The sequence below is a fragment of the Drosophila pseudoobscura genome, chromosome X (genome assembly GCF_009870125.1).
Source record: "Drosophila pseudoobscura strain MV-25-SWS-2005 chromosome X, UCI_Dpse_MV25, whole genome shotgun sequence".
Lineage (NCBI taxonomy): Eukaryota > Metazoa > Arthropoda > Insecta > Diptera > Drosophilidae > Drosophila > Drosophila pseudoobscura.
In genome coordinates, this window is record NC_046683.1 from 61,576,909 (window position 1) to 61,601,813 (window position 24,905).

At 44.7% G+C, this 24,905-nt stretch overlaps 5 protein-coding genes across 5 annotated transcripts; 3 read left to right on the forward strand and 2 right to left on the reverse strand.

Annotated features, from left to right (window-relative positions):
* Positions 1-3,457: 3,457 nt before the first annotated feature.
* On the reverse strand, positions 3,458-5,862 carry LOC6900263 (polycystin-2-like). Its single transcript, XM_015188546.2, has 2 exons — positions 5,641-5,862; positions 3,458-5,588 (listed from the first exon to the last, which is right to left on the reverse strand). Exons 1-2 carry the CDS (start codon positions 5,705-5,707, stop codon positions 3,538-3,540), a joined length of 2,118 nt encoding a protein of 705 aa, XP_015044032.1. The 5' UTR covers positions 5,708-5,862; the 3' UTR covers positions 3,458-3,537.
* A 3,990-nt stretch (positions 5,863-9,852) lies between these two features.
* Positions 9,853-11,590, forward strand: LOC6900262 (venom acid phosphatase Acph-1). The gene is made up of 5 exons (XM_002135555.3): positions 9,853-10,158; positions 10,296-10,379; positions 10,431-10,589; positions 10,650-11,177; positions 11,235-11,590. The coding sequence occupies exons 1-5, from the start codon at positions 9,853-9,855 to the stop codon at positions 11,433-11,435; spliced, it is 1,278 nt and encodes a 425-aa protein (XP_002135591.3). The 3' UTR covers positions 11,436-11,590.
* Positions 11,591-11,711: 121 nt separating this feature from the next.
* On the forward strand, positions 11,712-14,095 carry LOC4812040 (venom acid phosphatase Acph-1). Its single transcript, XM_001352908.4, has 5 exons — positions 11,712-12,078; positions 12,792-12,890; positions 12,953-13,036; positions 13,092-13,250; positions 13,308-14,095. Exons 1-5 carry the CDS (start codon positions 11,890-11,892, stop codon positions 14,016-14,018), a joined length of 1,242 nt encoding a protein of 413 aa, XP_001352944.3. The 5' UTR covers positions 11,712-11,889; the 3' UTR covers positions 14,019-14,095.
* A 1,113-nt stretch (positions 14,096-15,208) lies between these two features.
* Positions 15,209-19,689, forward strand: LOC4812240 (venom acid phosphatase Acph-1). Its single transcript, XM_001352909.4, has 5 exons — positions 15,209-15,884; positions 17,577-17,675; positions 18,109-18,192; positions 18,424-18,582; positions 18,773-19,689. Exons 1-5 carry the CDS (start codon positions 15,726-15,728, stop codon positions 19,481-19,483), a joined length of 1,212 nt encoding a protein of 403 aa, XP_001352945.4. The 5' UTR covers positions 15,209-15,725; the 3' UTR covers positions 19,484-19,689.
* A 769-nt stretch (positions 19,690-20,458) lies between these two features.
* Positions 20,459-22,259, reverse strand: LOC6900261 (sulfhydryl oxidase 1-like). The gene has a single exon (XM_002135554.3). The coding sequence runs from the start codon at positions 22,217-22,219 to the stop codon at positions 20,573-20,575; it is 1,647 nt and encodes a 548-aa protein (XP_002135590.2). The 5' UTR covers positions 22,220-22,259; the 3' UTR covers positions 20,459-20,572.
* Positions 22,260-24,905: the final 2,646 nt, after the last annotated feature.

Sequence of the window (24,905 nt, forward strand, 5' to 3'; positions counted from 1 at the left end):
TCCTCGAACTGAACCTTTTTTTGTTGGTGTGATCCACTTTAAAGATTGCGAAACAAGGGAATCATGAAAGATGAGGAGTGGAGTGGTCAGTGCAGAATGAAGAATGGCCACAAATTTTGCAACAACTGTGCGGCATTTTATGAGTATGCCACACCCACATATAAACAGAGAGAGTGAGAGCGAGAGAGCGAGAAACCAGTGGCAGGCAGCCATGACACTTTTGGGGCAGCGTTAAATAACATTTAAACAGAGGCCCAGGCCACGTACCAGGGGCGGTACGTGTGTGCACGGGGTCTGGTCTGGACTAGAAGGATGCGATGCGGGCAGGCCAACATGACGCAAGGAGGCCTTGCCAAAGCACAACCAAAACCAGAAACATTGGCTTCAGTTTTTGGCGGTTGTTCCCCTCCTTCTCTGCGACTCTCTGCTGCTCCCCAGTTGCCTTGTCCAGTTGCTGTCCAGCCATGTCCCTGTCCCGGGCTGCTTATGATGGCAGGAATTAAATTTCATTTAATGTGCCGAAACTTTCCGTACACAGAGGCCCCCACACATGTGGCAGTGGCAGTGGCGTCTGTGGCAGAATTTTATGATAACAAAAGCAGGTCAAAGTGGACGCCAAGTGGCAGCCACAGCCACAGCCTCTGCTTCTGCCTGTTGGTCAGCCCTGACTTCTTGCCGCCTGCCCAACTCAACCAAACAAAAAATATGATTATTTTGCGTAATTAACCTAAAATTATATATGTATTTATGTACTGTGTCAGTCGGAGATTTAGCCCGAAGGTCATCCTTGATGGCCATTAAAAATGCTTTAATTATGGCCCAAACAGATGTTGGCCAAAGACAAAAGAAAACTTTTGCTAATGGGAAAACGTTCAGTGGAATGCGGACCTCGGAATTCGAGAGATACGAGGAACGTTCTGGTTTTCATAGGAATTTCGTTGAGCTTTTGGGATATTGAAACCAGGAATATCCAACTGAATTGAGTTTCTTTGTAGATTCAACTAATGGTATAACTCGTGAAATAGGGACTAACACAGGGAATAATGGAATCTTGTTAATAATCTTCCTGCCGTTTTTCGTTCTCCTTTTCAGTAAAATAAAATTCCCATAGTATGGGATAAAGGAATCATATTAATATGATACGATAACAATCCAATATTGAGGGGGGTAATTGGGGCGTTTCACCCTCAAATACTTACTCATAAACGTCTTAGCGGCCCACTCCAACCTTCCAGTCGTGGTATTAGGTCCCCATTAAGTGCTTCAGCTTGGTCAGCCCCATGGCCTGCTCCATTTCAGTTGAATTTTTTGCATAAATCCCCGGCAGAAAACAGAGGGAATCTTGGGCCAAGAAACTGCAGCGGCAGGCTCAAACAATAATGCCCGTCGCTCCTCTTCTTTGGGCCAAAACCCGTCTACCACAAAATGGTCCACTTAACGCTTGACTAGGCACAAGGTCGGCCAGCAGAATCAACAAAAGCTGCGCTGGAACTGGGCGGACTTTCGATAATTGGAGGGGAAAACCACAGGGCGAGCTCTCCAGGGATCCAGGGATCCAAGGATAAGGGCCAAGAAATTGGCAAGGAACAGCAGTCCGCTCTGCTTGGTGCCGCTCAGGTTCGAGGTGGGTTTTTGGGGTCTGGCCACTGCCACTGCCACTTTATCAGCGGGGCAATTGAAGCGTGGGCCAGTGGGTGTGGGCGTGGGGGTGGGGGTGCTTGGTAGAGGGTTATGCCTGGGGCACTAAATTACGTTTAGTGGGTTAATAAAATCCCAAGCACTTTTATGCAAATTGAATTAAATGGAAGCCCAGGCCGGTAGCAGAATCTCTACCAGCAGCATCCGACAGCGGCCGGGAACAGAAAAACATTTAATGCATTATTTATAAAGGATTATCAGGCAGTAGGCAGTAGGCAGTAGAAGGAGCCCTGAGCGTCATGCATGGCAGCAGAACAGGAAGTCAACTTCTGCCTAACGAGGACAACTAATTGCCACCGACAGGAGATCTGCCCCCCTGCATCTCTGTTTGTCTTCAGAATTATACATCTCCATTGTTGCTGCCTTTAATTATATGCATTATGAGACGCTCATTAACAAAGCAAACGAAGAAAAGTCGAAGGGTTCGGCTCCGTCGGAGTACTGAATGCCAAAAATGAAACGAAAGCCCCAGTCCAGCATTCTCCGGAAGCAGGGCATATAATTCTATAAAACACCTGTGCATATGTGGGAGTGTATCGTATCTATGTAAGTGCGAGTGGGTGAGTGGGCGAGAGAGGATGCGGGTAAATATAATTTAAATTTATAAAGCCACAAGAAATGTTAAGTACAAAGCGGAATGCCTGCTGCATACACTTTACCCAGAAGATTCGATAATACTTTATGGAGAATGGAATGTCATAACTCAGAAGTTACTTTCTTGATTTTTTAGGTGGAAGGATGAAATGAACTAGGAGTACGAAGCCGACGTACTGAAAATAGTATAGAACCTTTAGAGTGGATGACCCATTGGAACTTGAATTTCTCAGGAATTCAATAATTCTTTTTATATTGGTTATATCTATCTCCTTTATCCTACAGTACATATATGCAGAGGTTTGTTTGTTTTTGTGCCGTGAACGGGAGACAGCTGAACGGCCGACTGGCCCAACATAATCGGTATACCCTGAGGTGCAGGCCCACAATTAGGCTTCCTGTCGCAATACGCATACATACACACAGTGGGTGCTCGTGTGTGGCCCTGTTTGTGTTTTTGAAGTGAAAGGAAAGTCCTTTTATGCGAACAATTTTTCTTTTTTGTTTCGCATGAAATGAATATATACGAGCCCATATATGCATGACATTTTACATAATTAACTGACAATGGGTTTATGTACACAAACAAACAGACAAATAAAAAAACAAACAGACATACATACATACATACATATATGCATTTCCATATATAAGGACATAACCTTTCCCCCTGGTTCCTGCTTCTGGCTTCTGGCTCCGGGACCCTGTTCCCAGCCTCAATTCTCAAAGGACTTAAGTTAATTATCACATTTTTTACACACAATTTTACTTTACATTGATGCCATGCACAACAAGAACGGCGTGTGGGCTGTGGGACAGCCCGTGGCAGGGGCAGGGACAGGGCCAGGGTCAGGGAACAGGGGCAGGAGCGGGTGTAGGCCAAGCATTAAAGCGTAATTATGTGTATAATTTGTTGTAATTTGCTGTGAAAAGCTTCACGGTAACGCATGAGATGAACGCATTTAACGAGACCCATGCCCCCTTACACCACCTCCTCCATTGACCCCAACCCCTAGGCTATCAATCCAAACGAAAAAGTTAAATAAACTCATTAATATACGATAATCAGGCCAGACATTAAATGCTAGCTGCTTGCGGATGTTGCTTGCGGTGTGAGGCTATCACAAGTCCTTCCTCCCGCCCCTAAAGAAGAGTCGGATATGCATGTCAGGGGGGAAACCAACATAAAAGGTTTATTTTGTATTTAAATCGAAATATATGGTACTCAGTGGATGTTATTATTATTTAACCTTGATATTGCCTGGGAAAATTTTGATCATCCGAGGGAGCCTCACCCTCATCCTCGTCCGACTCATTACGAAGATTTCCATCCTTGTCGCCGAAAATAGATCGCTCAGCGATTTCCAACTGCGTCTGGAGAATGGCTGCTATCGTGTAGGTCCTTGAAATGCGATCCCTGTGTAGGGCCTGCTGCTTGTGCTCATGCTCTTCCGATTCAATCACAGATTTCCACCTGGGTGTAGCTACATAGTTGTATCCCCTCTTGAGTCGAGCTGAAGAATTAGCACGTTCCTGAAGATCCAGTTTGCGCTTGATGTTCTCGGACACGGTGCGGTTCCTGCGCTTGTAACTGGGCTGGAGCAAAAATATTTCCCGTACGATCCTGATAGCATCCGCATACTCGACGCGAAGGAACTCCCAGAATGAGATCTCATCTTTGCGCTGACGATCGCGGACTGCCTTGGCTGCGGTGAAGTAGTTGTTGAGTATCGACACGAACACGTTTACTAGCAGGATGGAGATGGTAAAGGCCATTATAGTGTAGATCACAATGCCAATCAATTCGCCACCGCTGAAGAGATCTTCGGGATCGACATGGCTACTGAAGCCAAAAGTAAAGCACATAATGGTGGCCAACGCGTGCAGCAGGCTCCTAAAGTTCTTTCTGTTGTTGCCGTTGATGCAGACCATAACAATGCCGAATGCCATCATTAAGATGCAGATCACACAGGCCGTGCTGAAGAGAGCACTCCAGGCCAAGGACAGGGTCATCGTAAAGATTTGAAAGATTCTAGCAAACTGCATGACCTTCCACAAACGCAGGGTGACCAGGCAGATGAGGCAGCCCATCGCAATAGTGGCCCAATCGTTCAAGCGCGCCGGTACTCGAAAGTCAATAAAATCATGCGTGCTGGCCACCTCTAACAACGCCAGAAGCTTGGTTGTAATGCCCGACTTCACACCTTTCATGATTAAAACTGACATGCTGAGAAGTAGGATCAGGACATCCACTTTTACCCAAAAGCTCTTAAATCGCTTAGGCTCGAACCACAAGGGCACAATCACTGCCACTCCGAGCTGCAGCAAGACAGCCACATAAGCAATAAACCAAATGAAGATAGTCCATGGAACGGTCTCCGCCGACATCGTCATGGACACAGTATTGATATCCATGCTGCTTCGGATAATGCCGAAAGGCAAGTTCTCACACCGAATACTGCACACACTGAAAAGATCCGCGTCCACATTGTACAGCGTGAAGTCGAAGAAGATAGCTGCGGTCCTGCCGTCGAGCCAATTGTTTTGGAAGAGATATGTGAGCACCTTTATGCTGTCAATCTTCTTATCCCGTAGCGTGACTACGTAGCCTTTCAGCTCGGGATAGGCTGCAAAGAATCCGTACTGTTTGATATTAAGGAATATTTTCTCCCAGAAAGTGTGCTTATCCTCCATCGGCAGCCAAGGTAAATAGATAGACCAGGACTTGTCGGTGTAGGGCTCGTCAAAATAAGACGGGCTCCAGCCGTGGGAATATTCCTTCTCCGTGAATTCCGGATCATTTAAGCCGTATTGTTCTCCGGTGTTCCGTAGCAGCCGCATTCGTACCACGCCAAGCAGCTTAGTGCTATTGGAATTGACCCAGTTCGCATTTAGACTATGGTGATCATCTGATAAGAAGGCATTGACCAGAGTGTGTTCGATGAAGGGATACAGCTGATGTATAAATAGCACGTGACTTAGGCCAATCGTGCTGGTGGTATTATACGTGATCAAGGTTTGGATAGATTTGTAGTTGTAGTACAGGTCGTCGCGGTCCAGCGCCACATTTAAAAACAAATGTATAAGGAAGACCTTTCCGTACACCCAGAGTTCGTGGACAATGGTCCTGTACTTAAGGTTCAGCTTCTCGTTGCGATGTCTCTCCGTGATCATTAGTTGGCTTCGCAAGCTGCGTAGCCGCAGATTTAGATAGTCCATGCGGTTGTGCCTCTTTGCTTGTGCTTCGTCAGGTTTGGTCATTCGCATACGCGGTGGCCAGCAGGCCAAGTCAATGGCTAATAAAAGAAACCTTAATGGATCGAAAACCAGGAACTGAAAAATCGTCACCAAAATGAACGACACCAGGATCGCCTTGAATTTTCTGTCCTCGTGATAAATGCCAGAGAGCTCCCATACTGTTAAGGTGCACGCTAAGATTACGAAACTAGTGGCAATAAAGACTACTCGTTCGTTTTTTCCCATTGAACTGTTATCGGGCTTAGGCTTTGCTAATCGAAAAATATTTTTTGTTTCTTTTGACTGACGTTAAAAGTTGTTCTGAGTAATAGATTTTCAATAGCTCACTCGATTAAACGGAACACAGGCTTCTATTTCCAATGCTTCAATGATATAAAATTGTTAATTGCTCATTCCCAGAGCAATTGTGGACAGTGTATCCTAAAAACCAACGTTTATTCAAATATATTAATATGTATTCAAAAAAATTGTATACTCCACCAAAAATACTCAAAAGGTCCAGCAATAATTTGTTCTGCTTTCTCGTCGGACCTCTGGCATGTGAACAGCAATCCGTTCTGCCCTCTGCTTCACGGAGCTTTCATTGCCTTTACTTTTCACTTCCCCTTCGCCATTTCCGCCACTTTTCCTATTGCCCCAGCCAGTGGAAATCTTTTTCCTTTATGCCAATTGGCAGGTCACACCAATTGAACTTTAATCGCTGCTGACTTTTGTCATTGCTTTATCGTTTAGGCGACAACACAGAAGGGCCCCTTCCTCATCCCCATCCCTATCCTCATCCCCATCCCTATTCCCTTCCCGACTCCCAGATGACTCTCAGCCGCTCGAACGTTGCCAAAAAAACGCGGTTCAGACGTAATCCCTGAGCGCCACTGGAGTCCGGTCCGGAGCCGGGTCGGGTCGGGTCGCGTTCGGTGCTGTTTGTCTCATTGAATAGACGCCGACCACGCCCCCTTTGGGTCCGCCAGTCCCCGAGCTGTTAGTGTGTGCGTGTTTAACTACGCGTGTTCGAATTTTTATGTTCGTCAGTTAGAAATTTTCGGCCATTTCAGCGAAAATTTATAAAAAAAAGGAAATCGAGAAACAGTGGCCGTTGGAAAGAGAGTGGAAGAGATAGATGGATACAAAGATGGAAAGAGAGGGAAAGAGTGAGAGCCGAGAAAAATGTGTCGTACAAATCTTTGAAATTGCTCCACCGAGAACTATTTTCAATGCGTCGGAATCAATAAATTTTCGGAGCCATTCGCGGCAACGTTTTGTCTGACAATTTGCCGGAATCTCCTAGATTTCCCCCTGGTCCCCTGCTCCTCTAGCTGTCCCGTCCTGGCCATTCCAGTGCCCTCCCGTACTCCATCTCCATCGCCATCGCCATCGCCATCTTTATCCATAGTTTGTGCTGTCGGTAATCGTAATTGCGGGGCTGATAAATATTAATACCAGAGTGCCGATGGATTCTTGGGCCTGAAGATGCTTTTCGGGGCCAAAGTGTTTGCCTGCCGCTTCTGCCGTTTGTCTAATGCACGTTTTATGGGGAACTTAGCACGTGTCTACCTCGAACCACCCACTCCACGTATCCACCCTCCATCTTCCATCCTCCACCTTTGATCCCCAAGAAATATATTATTTGAAAATATTTTCCGGCTTTTTTTCTTTCTGTTTTTAGTTGCCATTTTTATTTTGCTGCAGCAGCAATGCTGCAGTGACCATAAATTTCAGTGAAAGTCATTAGAAAATAGGCTTAAGAGTCATTCAACGATCTGAATACAAATTCCGTATGTGGAGCATGTGCACCTCCGTTGGGTTGGCAATAGTTGAGAATCGCATCATATAATCGGTCTTTTTAAGAATCAATATGTGCTATCTTGCATAGGAATCCAAGTTTCTTAGAAGTGGTATATACTTGCAAGCAGTTCCAATTTCTAATGAATAAATAAGTTTACATTTTTGTAGAGTCTCTGGGACTTTAACACAACTAAACAACTACTACTTTCCGAGAATAGCTCGTAAGGTCAATAATAATGTTGTGCCATTCCGAAGCAGAAAAACGAAGCCTCAATTTTTATGGGAACATGTACATCACAGAACTGTATCTTTCCAGGTATAAAGAGGAGTTGTAGGAATTGCATGATAATGTCTTTCTACAGGACTTTATACCAGTACCAGTATCAGTGCCAGTACGATAAGAAATATGAAAAAATGAATAATCAAAATACAAATTATATTTATTCGGGGAATTATCTTCTGGGAATTTTTCTTTAATAGTGTTACGCACTGATTAAATGACTCATTTAATGTGGATTATGGCAAAAAAAGTTCTTAATCTTATGCAAAATAATAATATGTACTTTCACATAATACGACCAGGGCCATTTGTTTTCACTATTCGACTGTGAAAATCTTAATCGTTTTTAGCTGATGCAATTCAAATGTCAATTGCGTTGAGGCATTACTTAGTTAGTTGTCTGTCATGTGTATGTATAAATTAGATTGAACTGAAATCAGAAACAGCTCAAAACTAGATGAAAGTTCACAGACAAACAGACACGAGTCACAAGCAATCGTGTCAAACAAAATTGTAGAGTATTCATCGCCGAGTGGTTTCGCTGCTGCCAGTAATTGTACACTTCGGAAGCTGGCAAAGACACAGTTATCGGCTAACGGTCGGGGCTGTCATTAATTAGCCATAAAATTCAGTTTAGTCAATTAGCCACATTGCAAAGCCTCGATACGAGCGTACAATAATGGAGCTTTGACAACAGGCTTACCTTACCCCGTGTCGTCCACGTAATTAGCCCGAACACAAAAATCACCAAAATAAACCCATATATGACAGCAAGAAAACAGGGGAGGCAAGGGGAGAGACGTCTGTTGGGAGAAATAGAGATATTTGCAGAAATTCTTTATTTGTCATAAAAACCCAAACAACTTGTGCAAACAACGCTGCGAATAAGCAACATAAAATTATTATCTGCCAGAGGGTCAATAGAGCGAAACAAGGCAAATAATTAGTAGAGCCAAAAGCACACATCACATCCAACATTTGTTGGTTTTTTAGAGCACTTTGAGCCAGCGATAGGAGAGATCTGGTGGGAAAAGTGCTGATGGGGGGAGGTCGGTGCATAAAATATGGAAGCAAAATAAATAGTATTTAATCCTAATATAAATGGAGTGCATTTCCGGCCAAAGGAAAACCGAACTGGCCAAAATAGAGATAGAAAAAACTACCCATTAGTACATCAATGTTTAAAGCCCTAGAATTTACTAGTTATTCCAACATTTCGCACCCTTTGATTACTAACCTACGACAGTTAATACAGTATTACATCAGGCCCTATCCAACGGAAACCCCACAATATGGTACCGTAGCTTTTGTTAAGTAATTTAATCTCTAAATAATCTACCAATCAATTTTATACTCGTAAGTTTTATTGAAAAGTTCGCATGATTATATGCAATTATCACAATAATTTTCCCATTTCCACCACACGCATCTAACGAGGTGCTCAGAATATAATCTATGAAATATTTTACACTTCACAGCACTGTAAAATCTGCCCAAATTTGTACCCAGTTACGCGAACCATGAAAAAAGCCAACCAACCCCTGGCATGGCCTGATCTGGTCACCCCATGATCGTCAGGTGGGGGATAATGACTATGTCAGCTGGCAAAGAAATGACAAAAACCTGTCTCGCAGAGGGCGGGTGCAAGGCTATATATAGACCCTAGTGGGGGGTTTGGCTGCTGGACGGATTGACTACCGATAAACCTCGTTCCGCAAAATATCTCGTAATTATCAGGTTGAATGAGAAATGCCCAATTAGTTGGGTTTTTGTTTTTGTCGCTTTTGCTCGACTTTTTTTCTGTTTCTGTCAGTCGCTAGACCTGTGGCTTGGGGCTTGGGGCTTGGGGCGAGTCGATCTCGCGTCGAGTTCGGTGGAAAGTGACGACGACTGTCAGCAGTTAGTCAGCGGCATCGGGGCAGCAACCACTGGACGCAGCTATAGCCGAATAGACGAGCGCGGATTTATCTGTCTTTTAAGTTCTCCGTCTCTAGCTGCCGGTGCGTTAATTCAACTTTGGTCGCGCTGTGAACTGTACGCGCCTTGCAGCTCTCCAATAAAAGTCTCGTCTCAGACAGAAATTAAGCAAAACAACATAAAACAATTAACCAAAATCCTGTATTTTTTTGTTTGTTTGTGCCTGTGTGTGTGCTTAAGTGGAACCAGAAATCTCAAGCTCCTCTTCCGGCTTTGATTTCCATTCAACTTGAGATTTGTATAAAAAGGAATACTCCCTCAAAATGATATTCGGTCGCTGGACGCGTAAGCAAATACTCACCATGTTCGGTTTGGGTGGTGCTGTTGTGGGTGCCATAATTGTAATCGCTGTGCTCAACAGCGGTGTGTCTTCCAAGGAGATGCCAATGCCCTGGGAAGATGCAGCCACATCCCAGTGCCACAAGACGCATCCCAACACAAGCCACTCAACACTGGAACTAGTCCACATTGTCTTCAGACATGGCATTCGCACCCCAGTGGATACGTACCCCAACGATCCCTATTTGAGAGATGGCTTCAAGCCAACGGGCTGGGGACATGTCACCAATGTGAGTAGAATCAACCGACTGCCACATTGTATATTTTGCGATCCAATTAAGATATCTGTTATCTTAGCTGTTTTTATCTTTTAACGTTTAAAGAATTGTGGTCTTAAGAATACCTTCTCTATCTCTCTTTCTTCCAGTCTGGCAAACGTGAGCTCTACGAAATAGGCCGTTGGCTGCATCGTCGCTACAGCGACTTTATGGGACCCTACTATAGACCCGATGTAAGATTTGTGTTTTGTTTGGTTACCAAATGTAATAGTCTGAATTCTTAGCGTTTGCATGCACAAGCCACAGCCTCACCTCGCGCAATGATGTCCCTCCAGACGACACTGGCCAGCATGTTTGAGCCCCGGGGAACGGCAATGGAGTGGAACAAGAAACTAAACTGGCAACCCATTCCTATAGTATCGGAGCCTCTAGACCAAGATTCGGTACGATCATCTCCATATAAGTAAAGGCTTCCTGTAATTTAATGTATTACTTTTCTGCAGCTTTTGCTGGTTCGAACGCCGTGTCCGCGATATTTTGAGGCCTGGGAAGAGGTATTCAAGCGGCCCGAGGTGATTGCCGAAACGAAGCCGTACGAGCAAATGTTCCGGGAGCTAACCAATCTCACAGGGATGGCGGTGAAGAATGCCGAGGATGTTAACTCCCTTTACATCACACTCCTGGCAGAGCAAGAGTTTGGCTATGAGCTGCCTGCTTGGACCAAGGATTACTTCCCCGATCGCATGCAGTTCCTGGCGGAACAGAGCTACATCTATAATGCCTACACACCGGAGATGCAGAAGATCAAGGGTGGGCCCTTCCTCAAGAGGATGTATAAGGAGATGTCTGAAAAGAGAGATGGCAGTCTGAAGCCCAAGGATCGGGGGATGTACATTTATGCTGGACATGACTGGACTGTGGGCAATATACTATCTGCTTTAGGGGTGTGGAAGCGTCAAATGCCTAGGTTTGCTGTCATGGCTATCTTTGAGACGCACAGAGATAAGGAGACAGGCGAATACTATATGGAGGTAAGATACAAGAAGAAGGTCTTTAGATGTGAATCATTTTCTTTTTTCCATTCACAGATCTTTCTCCGCAACGACGAACACGGCTGCCTAGAGCAGTTGAAGCTGCGTGACTGCGATCGTCAGTGCCCCCTGAGTCGCCTCATCGAACTAAGCAGCGAGGTGCTACCCAACGAGCCAATGGAGCAGCGGTGTCGACCACACAGCCCTGATTTTGTGGAACCGCCGCCGCGTCTGATCGATCAGAATGCGGGACGCTAGCAATAATTGGGTACGGGCAATTTTTTGCACTGATGCTGCTCAGTCGCCGTGAACTCAGTATTATAATAGCAGACGAATGAGAGTTGTGTTAAACAGAAAAATAATACAAATAAATTATATAAAAAACCCCCAAAAAATAAAGAGTCAAAAGTTCAGTGAGCTAATTTTTCTTTTTTTTGCCAAATCAGTTTCGTGCGAAACAAATTAAGTCGATTTTTTTCTTGCTATTGTAGTGGATGATTTTGCTGATTGGATCGCCCGCTCTTCGCTGCTCTTATCTTCGTGTGTTTCAGTGTGTGTGCCTTTGCCAAGTGTATGGGTGAATACATAATCGCGACTTAAAAACCGACCGTAGTTCTATTCATGCAGTCACTCAACTCACAAGCCTCAGCGAAGTCGGTCTACCACATTCTAACGCTGAACCCCAACACAATCCAATCGAAAACAATCCACTATGAAGCTCCTTGGCCTCCTCGTCTTTGTGGGCTATTGGCTGATGGCTGTTCGCGGAGCCAGTGTGCCACCCATAGTCGAAGTGCCTGTGGAGGTTCCCGAGGTGGTGCCTCACGAGGAGAACCAAAAATCCAGGAATACAAGCAGTGAAAGCAGCAGCAGCAGCTCCACCCTGAAGCTGGTTCATGTGGTAAGATCTGAGTGAAGTGTGAATAGTTATATCAAAAATTAACTGCCCCAATTATCCTAATTGAGGACTCGCTTAAAATTTAACAACTAGCCAATTCAGCAGACCATAAAATTAGACAAAATGTGCTTAACATTAAACGCCGTACAGTCACAAAGCCAACGATTAGAGTATTTGGGTAATACCTATTTTTACGATTATTATTTCCCACTTCAGTTTGTGCTCTTAAGTAAGCCGAACAGAAGTATGGATTTTCCTATGAGAAAAGATCTCTTAACCCACAACGCAAGCAATTCTGCTTGTTGGAAACCGTTCCTAGGCCAGTGCGCGTGGCGACCTGACGTATACTTAATATTGAATTAAGTATGCTGGGGAGAAACCGGTTTAACTGAACAAACTTCAAATTTATGGAGCAACTCATTGTATAATTTGTTTTCCATCAATACCTACAGTACAGTGCCACAGTTTACATTTATTACGTATTGTCATGAGTTATACAAGCCCATTTTTATTGTAATTTAAGTTATTAAGAGAATTTTATTTTTATTATAAATATAATTGTTTTTATTATTTTTAGTCGGGCGAAGATTTAAATTTGATGTTGAAAGTTGCTTAAAATAAAATTCCGTTTAAACTAATTCTGTAGCTAAATACGTAGATATTTGTGCAGGCTTAAAGGATCATATTTTAATTGATTTTCTACTATTCTGTGTTAGCTCTTTCGCCATGGTCCTCGCACACCCGTCAACACCTATCCCAAAGATCCCTATATCAACGAAACTTACGAGCCCTATGGCTGGGGCCACTTAACCAATGTGAGTATCTAAGGGAAACTATTAAAATAATAAAATTTTTAATTTACTTTTGTTTTCAAAAGCCTGCCAAGGTAGAGCTTTATAAGATAGGCAAGCAACTGCGAGGGCGCTATAGAGATTTTCTTGCTCCCTACTATCAGCCCGATGTAAGTGAAATAAACTAATGACAATCAGTTCGTTATAAGAATGAAATCATTTCAGATGATCCGAGCTCAATCATCGGCATCCCCACGTACCATGATGTCCCTGCAAATGGTGCTGGCTGGACTCTTTCCACCCGAAAACACGCCCATGGAGTGGAATCTGATGCTCAACTGGCAGCCCATACCAATCCTTGTAGAGCCTGAGGAAACGGATGTTGTAAGTCGAAATAAACTCGGCATAATGCAGAGAAATAACCTTCTGTTTTTTTATCAGCGTCTAAGGATGAAGGTCCCGTGTCCCCGCTACGACGAGGCCGTGTTGGAGGTGATGAATAGCCCGGAGGTGAAAGAATTTCATGCCCAAAACTCCCAGATGCTGCAGGAACTGACCGGTCTGACAGGACTCAACGTTACCTATGCCCACGATGTTACCAATGTGTTCATTACGCTGCTTTGCGAGCAGACCTATGGCCTGGAGTTGCCTGAATGGACCAAGGAGTACTTTCCCGACAAGATGCTGCCGCTGGCAGCCCAGTCCTACATCTATGATGCCTACACACCTGAGCTGCAGAAGCTGAAGGGCGGATTCTTTCTAGATCACATATTCGAGCAGATGCAGGCGAAAATCTCCGGAAAATTGGAGCCCTCCGATCGCAGAATGTACATCTTCTGCGGTCACGATTGGACCATTACAAACGTTCTATCAGCACTGGGTGTGTGGCAGCCGCAGATGCCACGATTCTCTGCCCTCATCGCCTTCGAGCTGCGCCAGCGGGACGATACGGGGGAGTATTTCGTGGAGGTTTTCTTCCAAAACGATCCCGACCAGGAGCCCGAGCAACTGCAGGTTCCGGGCTGCGATAAACAGTGTCCCATTGAGAAGTTGCTGGAGCTCATGGAGCCCGTTCTACCAGACGGCTCCTACGAGCAGCTGTGCCTGGCCAAAGGCTCCGGTGATGGTGCAAAGATCAGCTATCACAAGTGATTGATATGTTGAACGATGATACAAATATTGTGCAGTATTAAGATTATATAAAGTATATTTTACCTCTACAACTTTAATTGATGCATTGATTGATTGACACGATGAATCATACCTATTTTGTGATCTGGATTGATATGTTTAGAAATAGTAGAGATTACCTCGGGTGTGCGTGTATGTTGATCTCTCGTTATCGACTGGGAGATTGATAAGTTATGAAATATATAGGTATATGTTCTATCTAGCCTAGAGGAAGCTGTTTTTAAGGAACAATTTAAGGAGCACCCCATAGAAAATACCCCACCTTGCACATCATTTGATCTAGACGATGATGGGCTAACAGATTTTCAAGGGCATACTTTTGGGCTATCGTTAATAGATAATTATGCTAAACTAAATATTACTCTATACAACGCATAATACTCAAGATTAGACCAAAGAAGTGCTTAACATTTCCAATCCGCTTTCACGGACACTTGCATCTTTTGTTACATTTCGATCAACCTTCTCTCATTCTCATCGTATAAAACGTTTGCTATCCCGTTGAAAGTCAAACAGTTGGCATTTGGTGCTTCACGTATTCCACTCAATCGAATCGGAATTACGGGTTTACAACGGCAACCGCATGAAAAAATCCGAAACAAAAGGGAGGACAGAATATCAGTTTTTAAAATACAAACACCTTTTACGTAAACTTCCGGACTATGACGGAACCATAAACCAGCAAAAAAAAAAGCCAAGCCCCAGAAAAAAAAGAAGATATAATTGAAATTCGGCAATTAAAGACAAGTATTGTTTCTGTTTCGTTTGTGTAATTAAGATAAGGTTCGATTTGGATTCAGGTTGGTTGGTGAAAGATTTATTACCCGAGTGTTTTAGTACACGATTTTGGTGACGAATTCGTTTGCTTCGAGAGTACTTCGAGAATACCCGTAAAGCAGGGAAGAGTCGAGTTCATATAAATTAAAAGTAGCCCGCGCGATTTAAAACGCCTCAAACGCAACGGCATTGTTGTCGGGGTCTCTCTGAGCTTCTGCTCTGTTTCTGCTCGTTCGGTCAACCCCGCCAGCTAGCCCACACACAAACACACAAAAGCACAAAAGACACTACAATGGCAATAAAAAGAATAAAAGCTAACACTATAGGAAAAAATTGAATAATAGTAATAAAAATATAAAAAAAACAAGCGACGACGGTGACGGTGACGACAGCATTTGGCGATAATGAAACGATAAAAGACCTATGAACATATGCTTTTGGGCTCCGACATTAGAAGTGATACAGCCCCACAGTATTGTTGTAGATAGTGCATCGGTCAGACATTGACACAGTCGCGTGCAAAGACCTCAGCTGCAAAAGCGAAGAGTCGAAAATTGAAAATTGAAATTCTTTCAAAAGTTGGCCCAAGGCAAACAAATGATAGCAGCACGACTAGAGCACGAGCACGAGCACGGAGCAACGAATGTAATCAATTGATTCAGCATGGAGAGTGGGACAAAACCAGTTTGAATTTTGTAAATTAGCTAGTTTCGTGGTCGTGTTTATGGGTAGAATAATTAAAAACCCCGAAAAAACAAAGCAAACAGCAAAAGGAACACGTTAGTCGGTGATCTGTCGCGAGAGTGTGGCTGTGGACCGGGCAAGCTCTGAACCCGAAACGCAAGCGGAATCCGAGCGCCGTCCCAACTTCTATAAAGAGCGTCTGTCAAAATGCCGCGTTCGCATTTCACTCGAAGGCATTGTCTAGCGATGACGGGCGGATTAATTGCAACGGGGCTGCTGATCTGGTGTCTGGCACACTCCACGGTCGTATCGGTAAAGCTTCACGACCCCGCCGCTGATAAATCTACGCTCGAGCTGCTGCATGTGGTAAGTCGTAAGCATCTCGTGTGCATTCAAACCAACACAAAGCCTTGAAAACAGCTGTGGGGAAGAGCTTTCAACTATTCAACTGAACTGTTGGAAAAGGCGGGAGCTTTCGAGCGGTAGTCAAAAAATGTAAGTTTTCTAGAGAAAATTTAGGTGTAAAAATTAAAGATCTAGCAACATCCAGTACTAAGGAAGTTCAAGAAAGAAATAAACATCGCTACGATCACAAGAAAAGCACGGCTAACAAGTAAACATCTTTATGATCGTAATGTACAAAAAGCCCCATAATCATAAGCTGTAGCTCAAATTATTGCAGAGTTTTTTTTTTTTTTTCATTGCCAAAAATAGCTGATAACACGAATTACGAGTATTTCCCTCCAAAACCTTTTGTTTTGTTTAGCATTGAGATTCGGCGGCATTGAAATTTGCGTAGGTAGGCCATATAAAAGATTATTACGTTGATAATGCATTTGTTTATAAAGATGTGGGCCCAGCAGAGCATCAACAGTCGCTAGTTTGTTGCGGCAGGGTGTAAAAGTAGAATTACTTGATGAAATTTTATGAATTTAATAGGTTCTCGCTAGTGGTAGATAAGAGTCAAGTACTGCGAGTGGAGCTATCATTGTGAGTCCATGACTAACAATCAATAGTAGGGAAAGTGAAGGTGTACGATAAAGCCATGGCTGTTGGATCAGCTGGAATAACCCAAATAGTCGCGAAAGTGCTTTATCAGCTGTTCTTTGAGCACTGCCACTGTGTTGAATAAAACTGTATGTAATTATTATCAATTACACTTCATTTTCACACTCAAGTGCACCCAAGCGGATAGTTCGACGGAAATTATTTCTCAAGCTGAAACTCATTTTTTATTTTCTGGGAAAGTCAGTTCAAAGTGGGTTAGATTTATACTAAATATATATACTGGGAAAAGACAGATATTGTTATTGGAAATTATATGTTATTAGAGTTTCGCTAGAAACATTTGATTAGAAACCCAATTCCAGCAAATTCGGCTCTAACAAAAAGTATATGTATTTGAATTTGCGACTCAATTAGAACCTTGTTGTTATGTTTAAAAAAAAAACTGAAAAAAACCTGTTTTAAAATCACTAATTAATCCCGCAAAAACACACGAACTCTTCCATAATAACTTTTACTTTAATTTATTTAATGATAAATCACCAAAAAACAACCAAACGCAAATCAAATCAAAACAAAAATCCGCTAAACCGAAAAACCGGCTGAACAGATTACAGTACGCACAAAAAACCAGTCTCCAAACAAAAAAAGAAATCAAACTGCGACGCACTTTTGATTTTTGTTTGGCGACTTTGATGAACTGGAAACCCATTTGGCAGAGCTCGTGGTTGACCTTCGGGCGATACGAACTCTTATCAGCCGCACAGATACGAGTAGCAGCAACTGCTATTAAAATAGATGCGGAAAATACTTCCGACACTCTGGAATCAGCTGGGTGATGGCACATGCTCGGCACATGTCCGATTGGTCCACTGGACCTCTTTCCGCGTCATTCCCTATGTCTTATCGGAATCGCGTCCGAATGCGAGTGAGCCTTAAAGCAGGGAGGGCTAATTAAAGTGGCTTTTTCTCTGGGAAAAAAAGGGGAGGGTAGGGTAGTATCTAGGTGGTAACTCTGTTTGACTAATAAAAATCGTAATTGCTAAACTTCAGGTATTCCGACATGGACCACGAACGCCGGCGGATACGTATCCAAGGGATCCGTATGTAAATGAGACCTACTATCCGTACGGCTGGGGACAAATAACAAATGTGAGTGGAGAAAAAGTTGTGCTGCAAAAACTTTTGCACCATCATTCTACCCCTATAGCCGCCGCCCCACCCCCAACCTAGAACTGAGAGCCACCCAACCAGCAAAGCATTTAAATAAATTGAAATGCAAATGTTTTCCAGGAATGTTGGGGGAAGGACTTGGTTTTGGGTTGGGGGCTGTGGCTGGGCTGCATTAACATATACACATGCATATGTTTATGCAATTGCAAAAATGCAAGGCATTTATTATTTTATAACACTTCTCTCCATCTCTGTCTCTGTCTCGGTTTCGGTCTCGGTCCCGGTTGCTGTCTCCGTCTGCTCCATGCCTGCTGCCGCTGCTGCTGCTTGGACTCTTTCTGGTGCTCCGCCGTTCCTCTGGTGTTGTCTCACGTGCCATCCGCTCATGCCATGCAATAAATCAACGCTCCAGAATGGCAAACGCGAGCTGTTCAACATTGGTACTTGGCTGCGTAAGCGTTATGGCAAATTTCTGGCGCCCCACTACAGTCCCGATGTGAGTAAGCAGTCACTAACGAACCGACATGCCCATGCACCCACCCCCACCGCATCCATGGCCACGTCCAATGGAGGGGGGGTGTGGGTTGTCTGATAGTGCGGACGTTTACAAATTGCAAAGCTCAAGCGCGCTCGGCTCATCACTCAATTTCTTCTTCTCCTTCTTTTCGTTCTCGCTGCTATTCGTTCTCTTTTCCTTTTGCTTTGCGATTCTGTTCTTCCCATGCAGCTGGTGCACGCACAGGCGACGGGAGTGCCGCGCACCCACATGACCATGCAGACGGTTCTGGCCAGCTTCCTGCCCCCGAAGGGCACTGACATGGAGTGGAATAGCAAGTTTAATTGGCAGCCCATACCTGTCTTCTCGCAGGAGCTCAATGAGGACACGGTGCGTATACTTCATAAACTATAATGATTAATTGTACAGCCAGATTCGCATTGAGTGGTATTTCATTAGGTTCAGAATGATTTAGCTAGCACTCAATTATTTTCAACTAAGTTGGAATACCCGCTTTGAATTATGATTTATCCAACCCCATTTTTCAATTCAATGGAATTATTTATAATCGCCCACACAGCTTCTGCTCGTTCGAACGCCTTGTCCCCGCTATTTCGAGGCTCTGAACGAGGTCTATGACCTGCCAGAGGTCAAGCAGGAAGTGGCACCCTATCTGGATATGTACAAGGAGCTGGAGTCGCATACAGGTCTCAGTTTTAAGGAGCCTGAGGATGTCCAATCCCTGTATCTGACGCTGCTGGCCGAACAGGAATGGGGTCTGATGCTGCCCGAGTGGACTAACGCGTATTTCCCAGAGAAACTTCAGTTCCTCGCCGAGCAGAGCTATGTGTACAATGTGTATACACCCGAGATGCAGAAGATCAAGGGCGGGCCCTTCCTCAAGAAGATGTTCGGTGAAATGCAGCAGAAACGGAATGAGACCCTCAAGCCGAGTGGCCGAAAGATGTTTATCTACACAGGCCACGACTCGACGGTGGTGAACATCCTGTCCGCCCTGAAGATTTGGGAGCGTCAGCTGCCCCGCTACTCGTCAATGGCTATCTTCGAGCTGCACAAGAGCAAGGAGACCGGCGAGTACTGGGTGGAGATCTATTTCCGCAACGATCCCAAAGCGCAGGCCCAGAAGCTGACCGTGCCCGGCTGCGAGTTCAAATGTCCGCTGGACAAGTTGCAGCAGTTGGCCAGGGATGTGGTGCCCACGGAGCTGGATGACAATCGGTGCGAGTCCCGCAACGAGGCATTCACGGAGCCCCCGCTGCGAGGGCCGTAGAGGGAGTGAGAATAGTTGAAAGAATTACAGGTGCTACACATCTCAGGAAGTAGGACATGGACATGCCAGTCCTGCCAATAAGCCTCAAATAACTACCTAAGTTAGTCGGTTAGCCTAGGTCTAATAATGTGTTAAGGTACAGAGTTCAGGTTTTTGTTTTTTTTTTTTGTTAATACATAATAATAATTTAAGTATTACAAAATACAAACTTTTTTTTGTGCTCCAATCTGGTAAATTTACAAAAACAACTAATTAAAAAAAACACAAATTTTTAATATTTAAAAAATGTTACTTTAATTCCATTAGATTGGATGTTTTGGCCCAGCTTCGAGTAATACTCGATCTGTTCGACCAGCACTATATGGGACAATTGTGTGAGGAGAGGCTGATCGAAACAGGATTTGAATTCATCGCCAGGCTGATGGTTCGCAAATTTTGGAGAACCAGCTGGTAGCTGTTTGGGCGGGGCACTGCATTGACAATGTGTTTGGTCATGTCTATAGGGATTTCTATGCCTATTGCCCTGGTTGAGGGGAAATCGATTTTGAAATAATCGCAGTAAGTCCGAATTTGTCGTGCTGTAGTCGGAACAAGTCTTCCGACTGTTATACTAAATTTGAGCATGTACTCGTATAGACGTTGCGAAGCCGCTGGAACATGCTTGGCTCTACATCGGAATGTCTATAGAGAACAAAGAGTTCATCGAAATTCTCGTCCGGCCAAATGATACAGTCTGTCTTAAACTGAAGGAAAGGGACAGTAGCTCCTTTAAGAAGAACAGACAGCCCGAAAAAAGCAAGCAAATTGATGAGGATTTTCATTACTGAAACGTGAGGATTGCTTTTACCTAAAGAATGTTTATTATAGAGCTTCCAGTCAAGCCTGAAGCCGTGGAATTGTTTCGGTTATTACACGCTATTGTGCCAAATTTAATTGTAAAATAATTTGATCCAGTGAACGGAAAAAAATGCAAAATTTGTCAGTACAGCCTGTTGCAAAATTCTTGGCATTATTGGGTTTGCTTGGTTTCTATATTTGCACAAACCTTAGTGCTGGTTTATAAACATATGTAGACACATAATATATTCATTACAGTTCATTGTATCCGTAGTCGCTCAAGTTCTGCGTGTCGTAGATATTTTTCAGATATTTTAACACTTCAGACTGATTCCACTTCTCATTTTTGCAGGAGGGGCAATCCTTCTTCCTGGGGAACTGAATCTTCGGGAACATGGGATCCTCTGTGGTATCGCCAGCCAAACGGTTGTTGACCTCGTTGTGCGCCTCCCACAGCCAGAGGATCTCAGAATCATGGTCCGTCACCGACTCGATGTGTCTGCGTGCTGCCATAGCCAGGAAATGCTGGGCACAGTCCGTACAGCCGAAAAAGTGCTTGGCAAAGCCGTGCATGGCCGAGAGCACTGATCCAGCCGCAAGGTAATTTGGTGGCTTTGCAGCCGCGACCGTGAGGTAGTGGAATAGCGTCCACAAGGAGCAAGTGAAGCCGCGCAGGAAGGGACGCGAGGCCGTGCAGCCAACAAAACGCTTCGCCTTGAATACATCCTCCTCCAGCTCCTTCTCCTTCGACTTGACCAAGTCTGCGAACTCACTTCCCGTCAATCGCTTTTGGGCTATCAGGGAATCGTGTATGCCTGTTAGCAACAGCTTTCCTTCCTTATTCAGGGGATTGTAGTGTCTTAGTACGGAGATAATGTTTCGCAGTGCTGTCAGATTATTGCCCTCCATGAGGCCTGCCTTTGGCAGCTCAATGTGCAGCAGTATGTCGATTGCCTGCTCCACATCGGCTTTATAGATCATATGTGGATTCCGTAGCACAGTCGATAGTATTTGCTGCTTCTCCTTGTACCGGATCCTGCTGATGTGTGGTGCTCTGGTCGTGGATAAGGGGGGCAACGGAGTGCGGCCCATTTGGGCGAGGTACTCGGCAATGTCGGCCGCATAAGCTTGGCTCGATTCTTGGGCGGTCTTCAGCGCATGGATGTTGCCGGCCAGGTCCATGATGGCCAACTTCTGACCGTGAGGAGCCAAGCCGAAGTTGGAAAAGATACGAGCATCGTCAACAATGCGAACAGCCACCGCAGGATATGGTAGCAGTTCGAGGATCGTGTCTCTGCCGATGTTCGAGCCCTTCGGCTGTACGACAAGTGCTATATACTCCTCGGTATGGCCAGGGCCCTTGTGATCTGCGAGTGTAGTATTAACATTGTTGTCGGGCGTAAGAGGCTCAAAGCGCAGCAGGCTCGTATTGATGTCTTTGGCCAAATGCCCGGCCAACAGGTCGATAATTTTTGTCGGACTAAGAGTGGGGATGTTGATGCCAATCCCGCTTCCAGAGAATGCTGGGGGAAAGTAGCGCAGTGTTGGGGTCTGAAGGATCTGAAAGTCGCGACAGACCTCCACATTTCTCGCCTGGGCACAGTCGACGGCGTAAATGCTGAGCACTCTCTTCCATTTGTACAGTTCTCGTGCCACAGCCTTGAAGATGGGTGCGAAGCGTCGGCAGTGGCCACAGAATATGTTTAAAAACTGCACCAGCTTGCCGTTTGGCGTCGTCCGCAGATAAGGCAGCAGTGTATCGGTGTCGGCATTGATCACATTGTCAGCCTCGTTGTAGAGACTTGGCTCACCTGGCAGAGCATTGGCCTTGGCCGTGGCCAAGATCAGGAGCCAGATGATAACTGGCAACGTTTCAATCATCTTGAGTGGCCGAATCATTTTCAGACGATGCGGACGTGTCCACTTGGCTATTACTAATGGTGTACCCCGCCCAGGGTGTTGATTCGCGCTGCTGATTGAGCGGAACAAATCAAATCATGATGGGTAGAGTAATTGAAGACAGTTCAATGAGTTGACTCGTCGTGTGTGTAGATCTACTTCTTCAAGTGGTCACTAGATTACCCATTGAATCTTGACCCGAAATCTTGCGAAATTCATTAGAAACTAATTTAAAATGACACTCCAATAAGAAAAGAAAGCTGGCCAGAGAGTCGAAAATGTATGGAAAACACTTTTTGTACAACAAAAAGTTAGGAACTATAATCTCATAAATATCCAAAAAAATGCACTAAATAAATATGCAATGATCTGCTAAATGTATCTGTGTCCAGGCACGATAATCATGTCTGTATTTATGGCACAATCATAAGCCACATTCTGGTTGCAAATTATTTCCAAACATCTCTGGGTTTACAGGGTACATAGGGTATTCTCTGCTTTGCCATGCCACACTTCCCCGATAATACCGATTATAGAATGTGCACAACCAAAACCTTGGAATTTACATATAATACTCTGAAACCGATAAGAGGCTTAAAAAGTGCTCCATCCTCAATTTGAATCGGTATTACGGAACCAATTTCCATTTCTATGGGTATTACGAATTAGGATTGGTAAATTTTTTTTTTGGATTTTCCATTATCCGCATCATCATCTGTGGCTGTCGCTGTGGCTGTGTCTATGACTATGGATCCCAGCTTGCACCCAGTGCGCCTCATGTGGTAGCCAAGTTGGCTCATTTCCGCTTTGTGGCGTCGCCTGCCGCCTGTCGACTGTCGCCTGTCATTGCCATTGCCCAATAGGCCGCTTCCGTTTGCCCTTTGCCAGCAGCAGCAGCAGCAGCAAACGCAAACGCAAACAACTTCCGCACTTGTTTAGCCAGCCATCCCGTCGGATGGTGGCTCCCTCTCCTTCTCCTTGTCCGTCTCCTCTTCCTCTGCATACTCCGTTGCCTTGTCTTGCTCATTTTTGCCAGGAGGTGACATTTTTCGCATTGCGGTTTACCATAAACTATTTCATTGGGGAGTTGTTCCAGCTCCTACGTTAGCTCCAGTTCCACCTCCAGTCCCCAATCTCCAGCATCTGCTCGGCATTGTTTGCTCGTGTGCGTTTGCCATCTCTCCTTCTCCATTTCCATCTCCATCTGAGAGTCGCACTCTCTCGGATAGTCGGTTTTTTCCCTGTTTGCATATCTGTAAACTTTATTTGTCAACGGGACGCATATGTTGTGTGTGTTGCCAAAAAATAAACGAATCCCCATGTATTCCGAGCACTCCCCATTGCATTCAGTTCTTGTGTGTTGGTTGTTCCGTTTAATTTTCGCTTAATTTGATTTGCTGGCTGCAGGAAGTGCCATGAGGAAGTGGCAGTGGGTGGCTGACATATCTATAAGACCATGAGCTATACGAACTTGTTCTACTTCAATGATTAATGATAGAGAGAGAGAGAGCTGGAGAGGTGGAGAGGGGAAATCGGGCAGGGTGTTGCCGGAATTAAGTATGCGCCATGTGTGTTTGCATGGGATTTTGACAGGAACTTTAAGATGATTAAGATGGTAATACAGATAACAATAGTTTCAGTATATTTCCTTAAACAACATGACTTTAACAATACTTTTAAACATCTTCTGTCAACCCTTACAGATCTGCAACCATCCGTGCACTCTTTTCCCTAATTCAATCATAAATAACTCAACTCTCATCTTCTGGGGACTTCATATTCATAAATTTGATCTTTTCTCTTGCTTCCCAGACTATCATAATTATTAACCCTATTATGAAGTTACTTATGCCAGTCATCCGTCTTTCCCTCTTTCTCACTCTCTTTTTGCCTTAGACATATGCCCATGCTGAGGCCAACAAATCTACTTAGAGCTGGAGCTGGAGCTGGAGCTGAAACCTCGACTCAGTCACAAAACTTTGGATGGAAAGAGCAAACTTTTGTGCGGGCTAAGTGCAAGTCTTAGGGTAAACTTTAGCATTTTTTTACTCCTCCTGCTGGAGGACGATTGCGACTAAGACGTAAGACACTAGAGCCTTGGCTGCCCGGTTGCCGATGCCGTTGCAGTTGCCTGGTGGTCTGCTGCAGCCGGACAGTAGAAGTTTCCCTCTTGGAGGTTGCACTTTTCTCTAGCTCACATCTTTCTGTGGTCAGCTTACTAACGACTTTTCGATACGGACCGAAGGCCGAAAAACTTTTGCGCTTGGCCTAGAAGATAAAATTTGCCGATTGTCGGCAGGAGCCGCACCTGTTCCCTGGGCTAATCCTGGGCACAGCGAGTAGGATTGCGGGAGGGTCTACTGGCATGCATATTAATAAGCTGCACAAATGTTTGCCGGCAAACAAAATGCCTGGATGAGGATGGGGCCGGTGCTCTGGAGCGCTGCCGTGTAGTTCCAGTCTATTAAAAGGCACAATAGATCCCGCCGCGTGCCCCTTGGAAAGCGCTCTTGCCTCAGCCGAGTTTGTGCAGAGCCATGTGAAGCTTCATTTCCGCTTCCACCGAACAGAAGAAGCGTGAGGGGGTGACGGGGGAGTGAAAGCTTTCCTCACGCAAACTGTTTGCCGTTTAGTTTCGCATAAAGCGTAGTCTTGCCTTTAAAATGCATAAATCTTTGTTGGCACT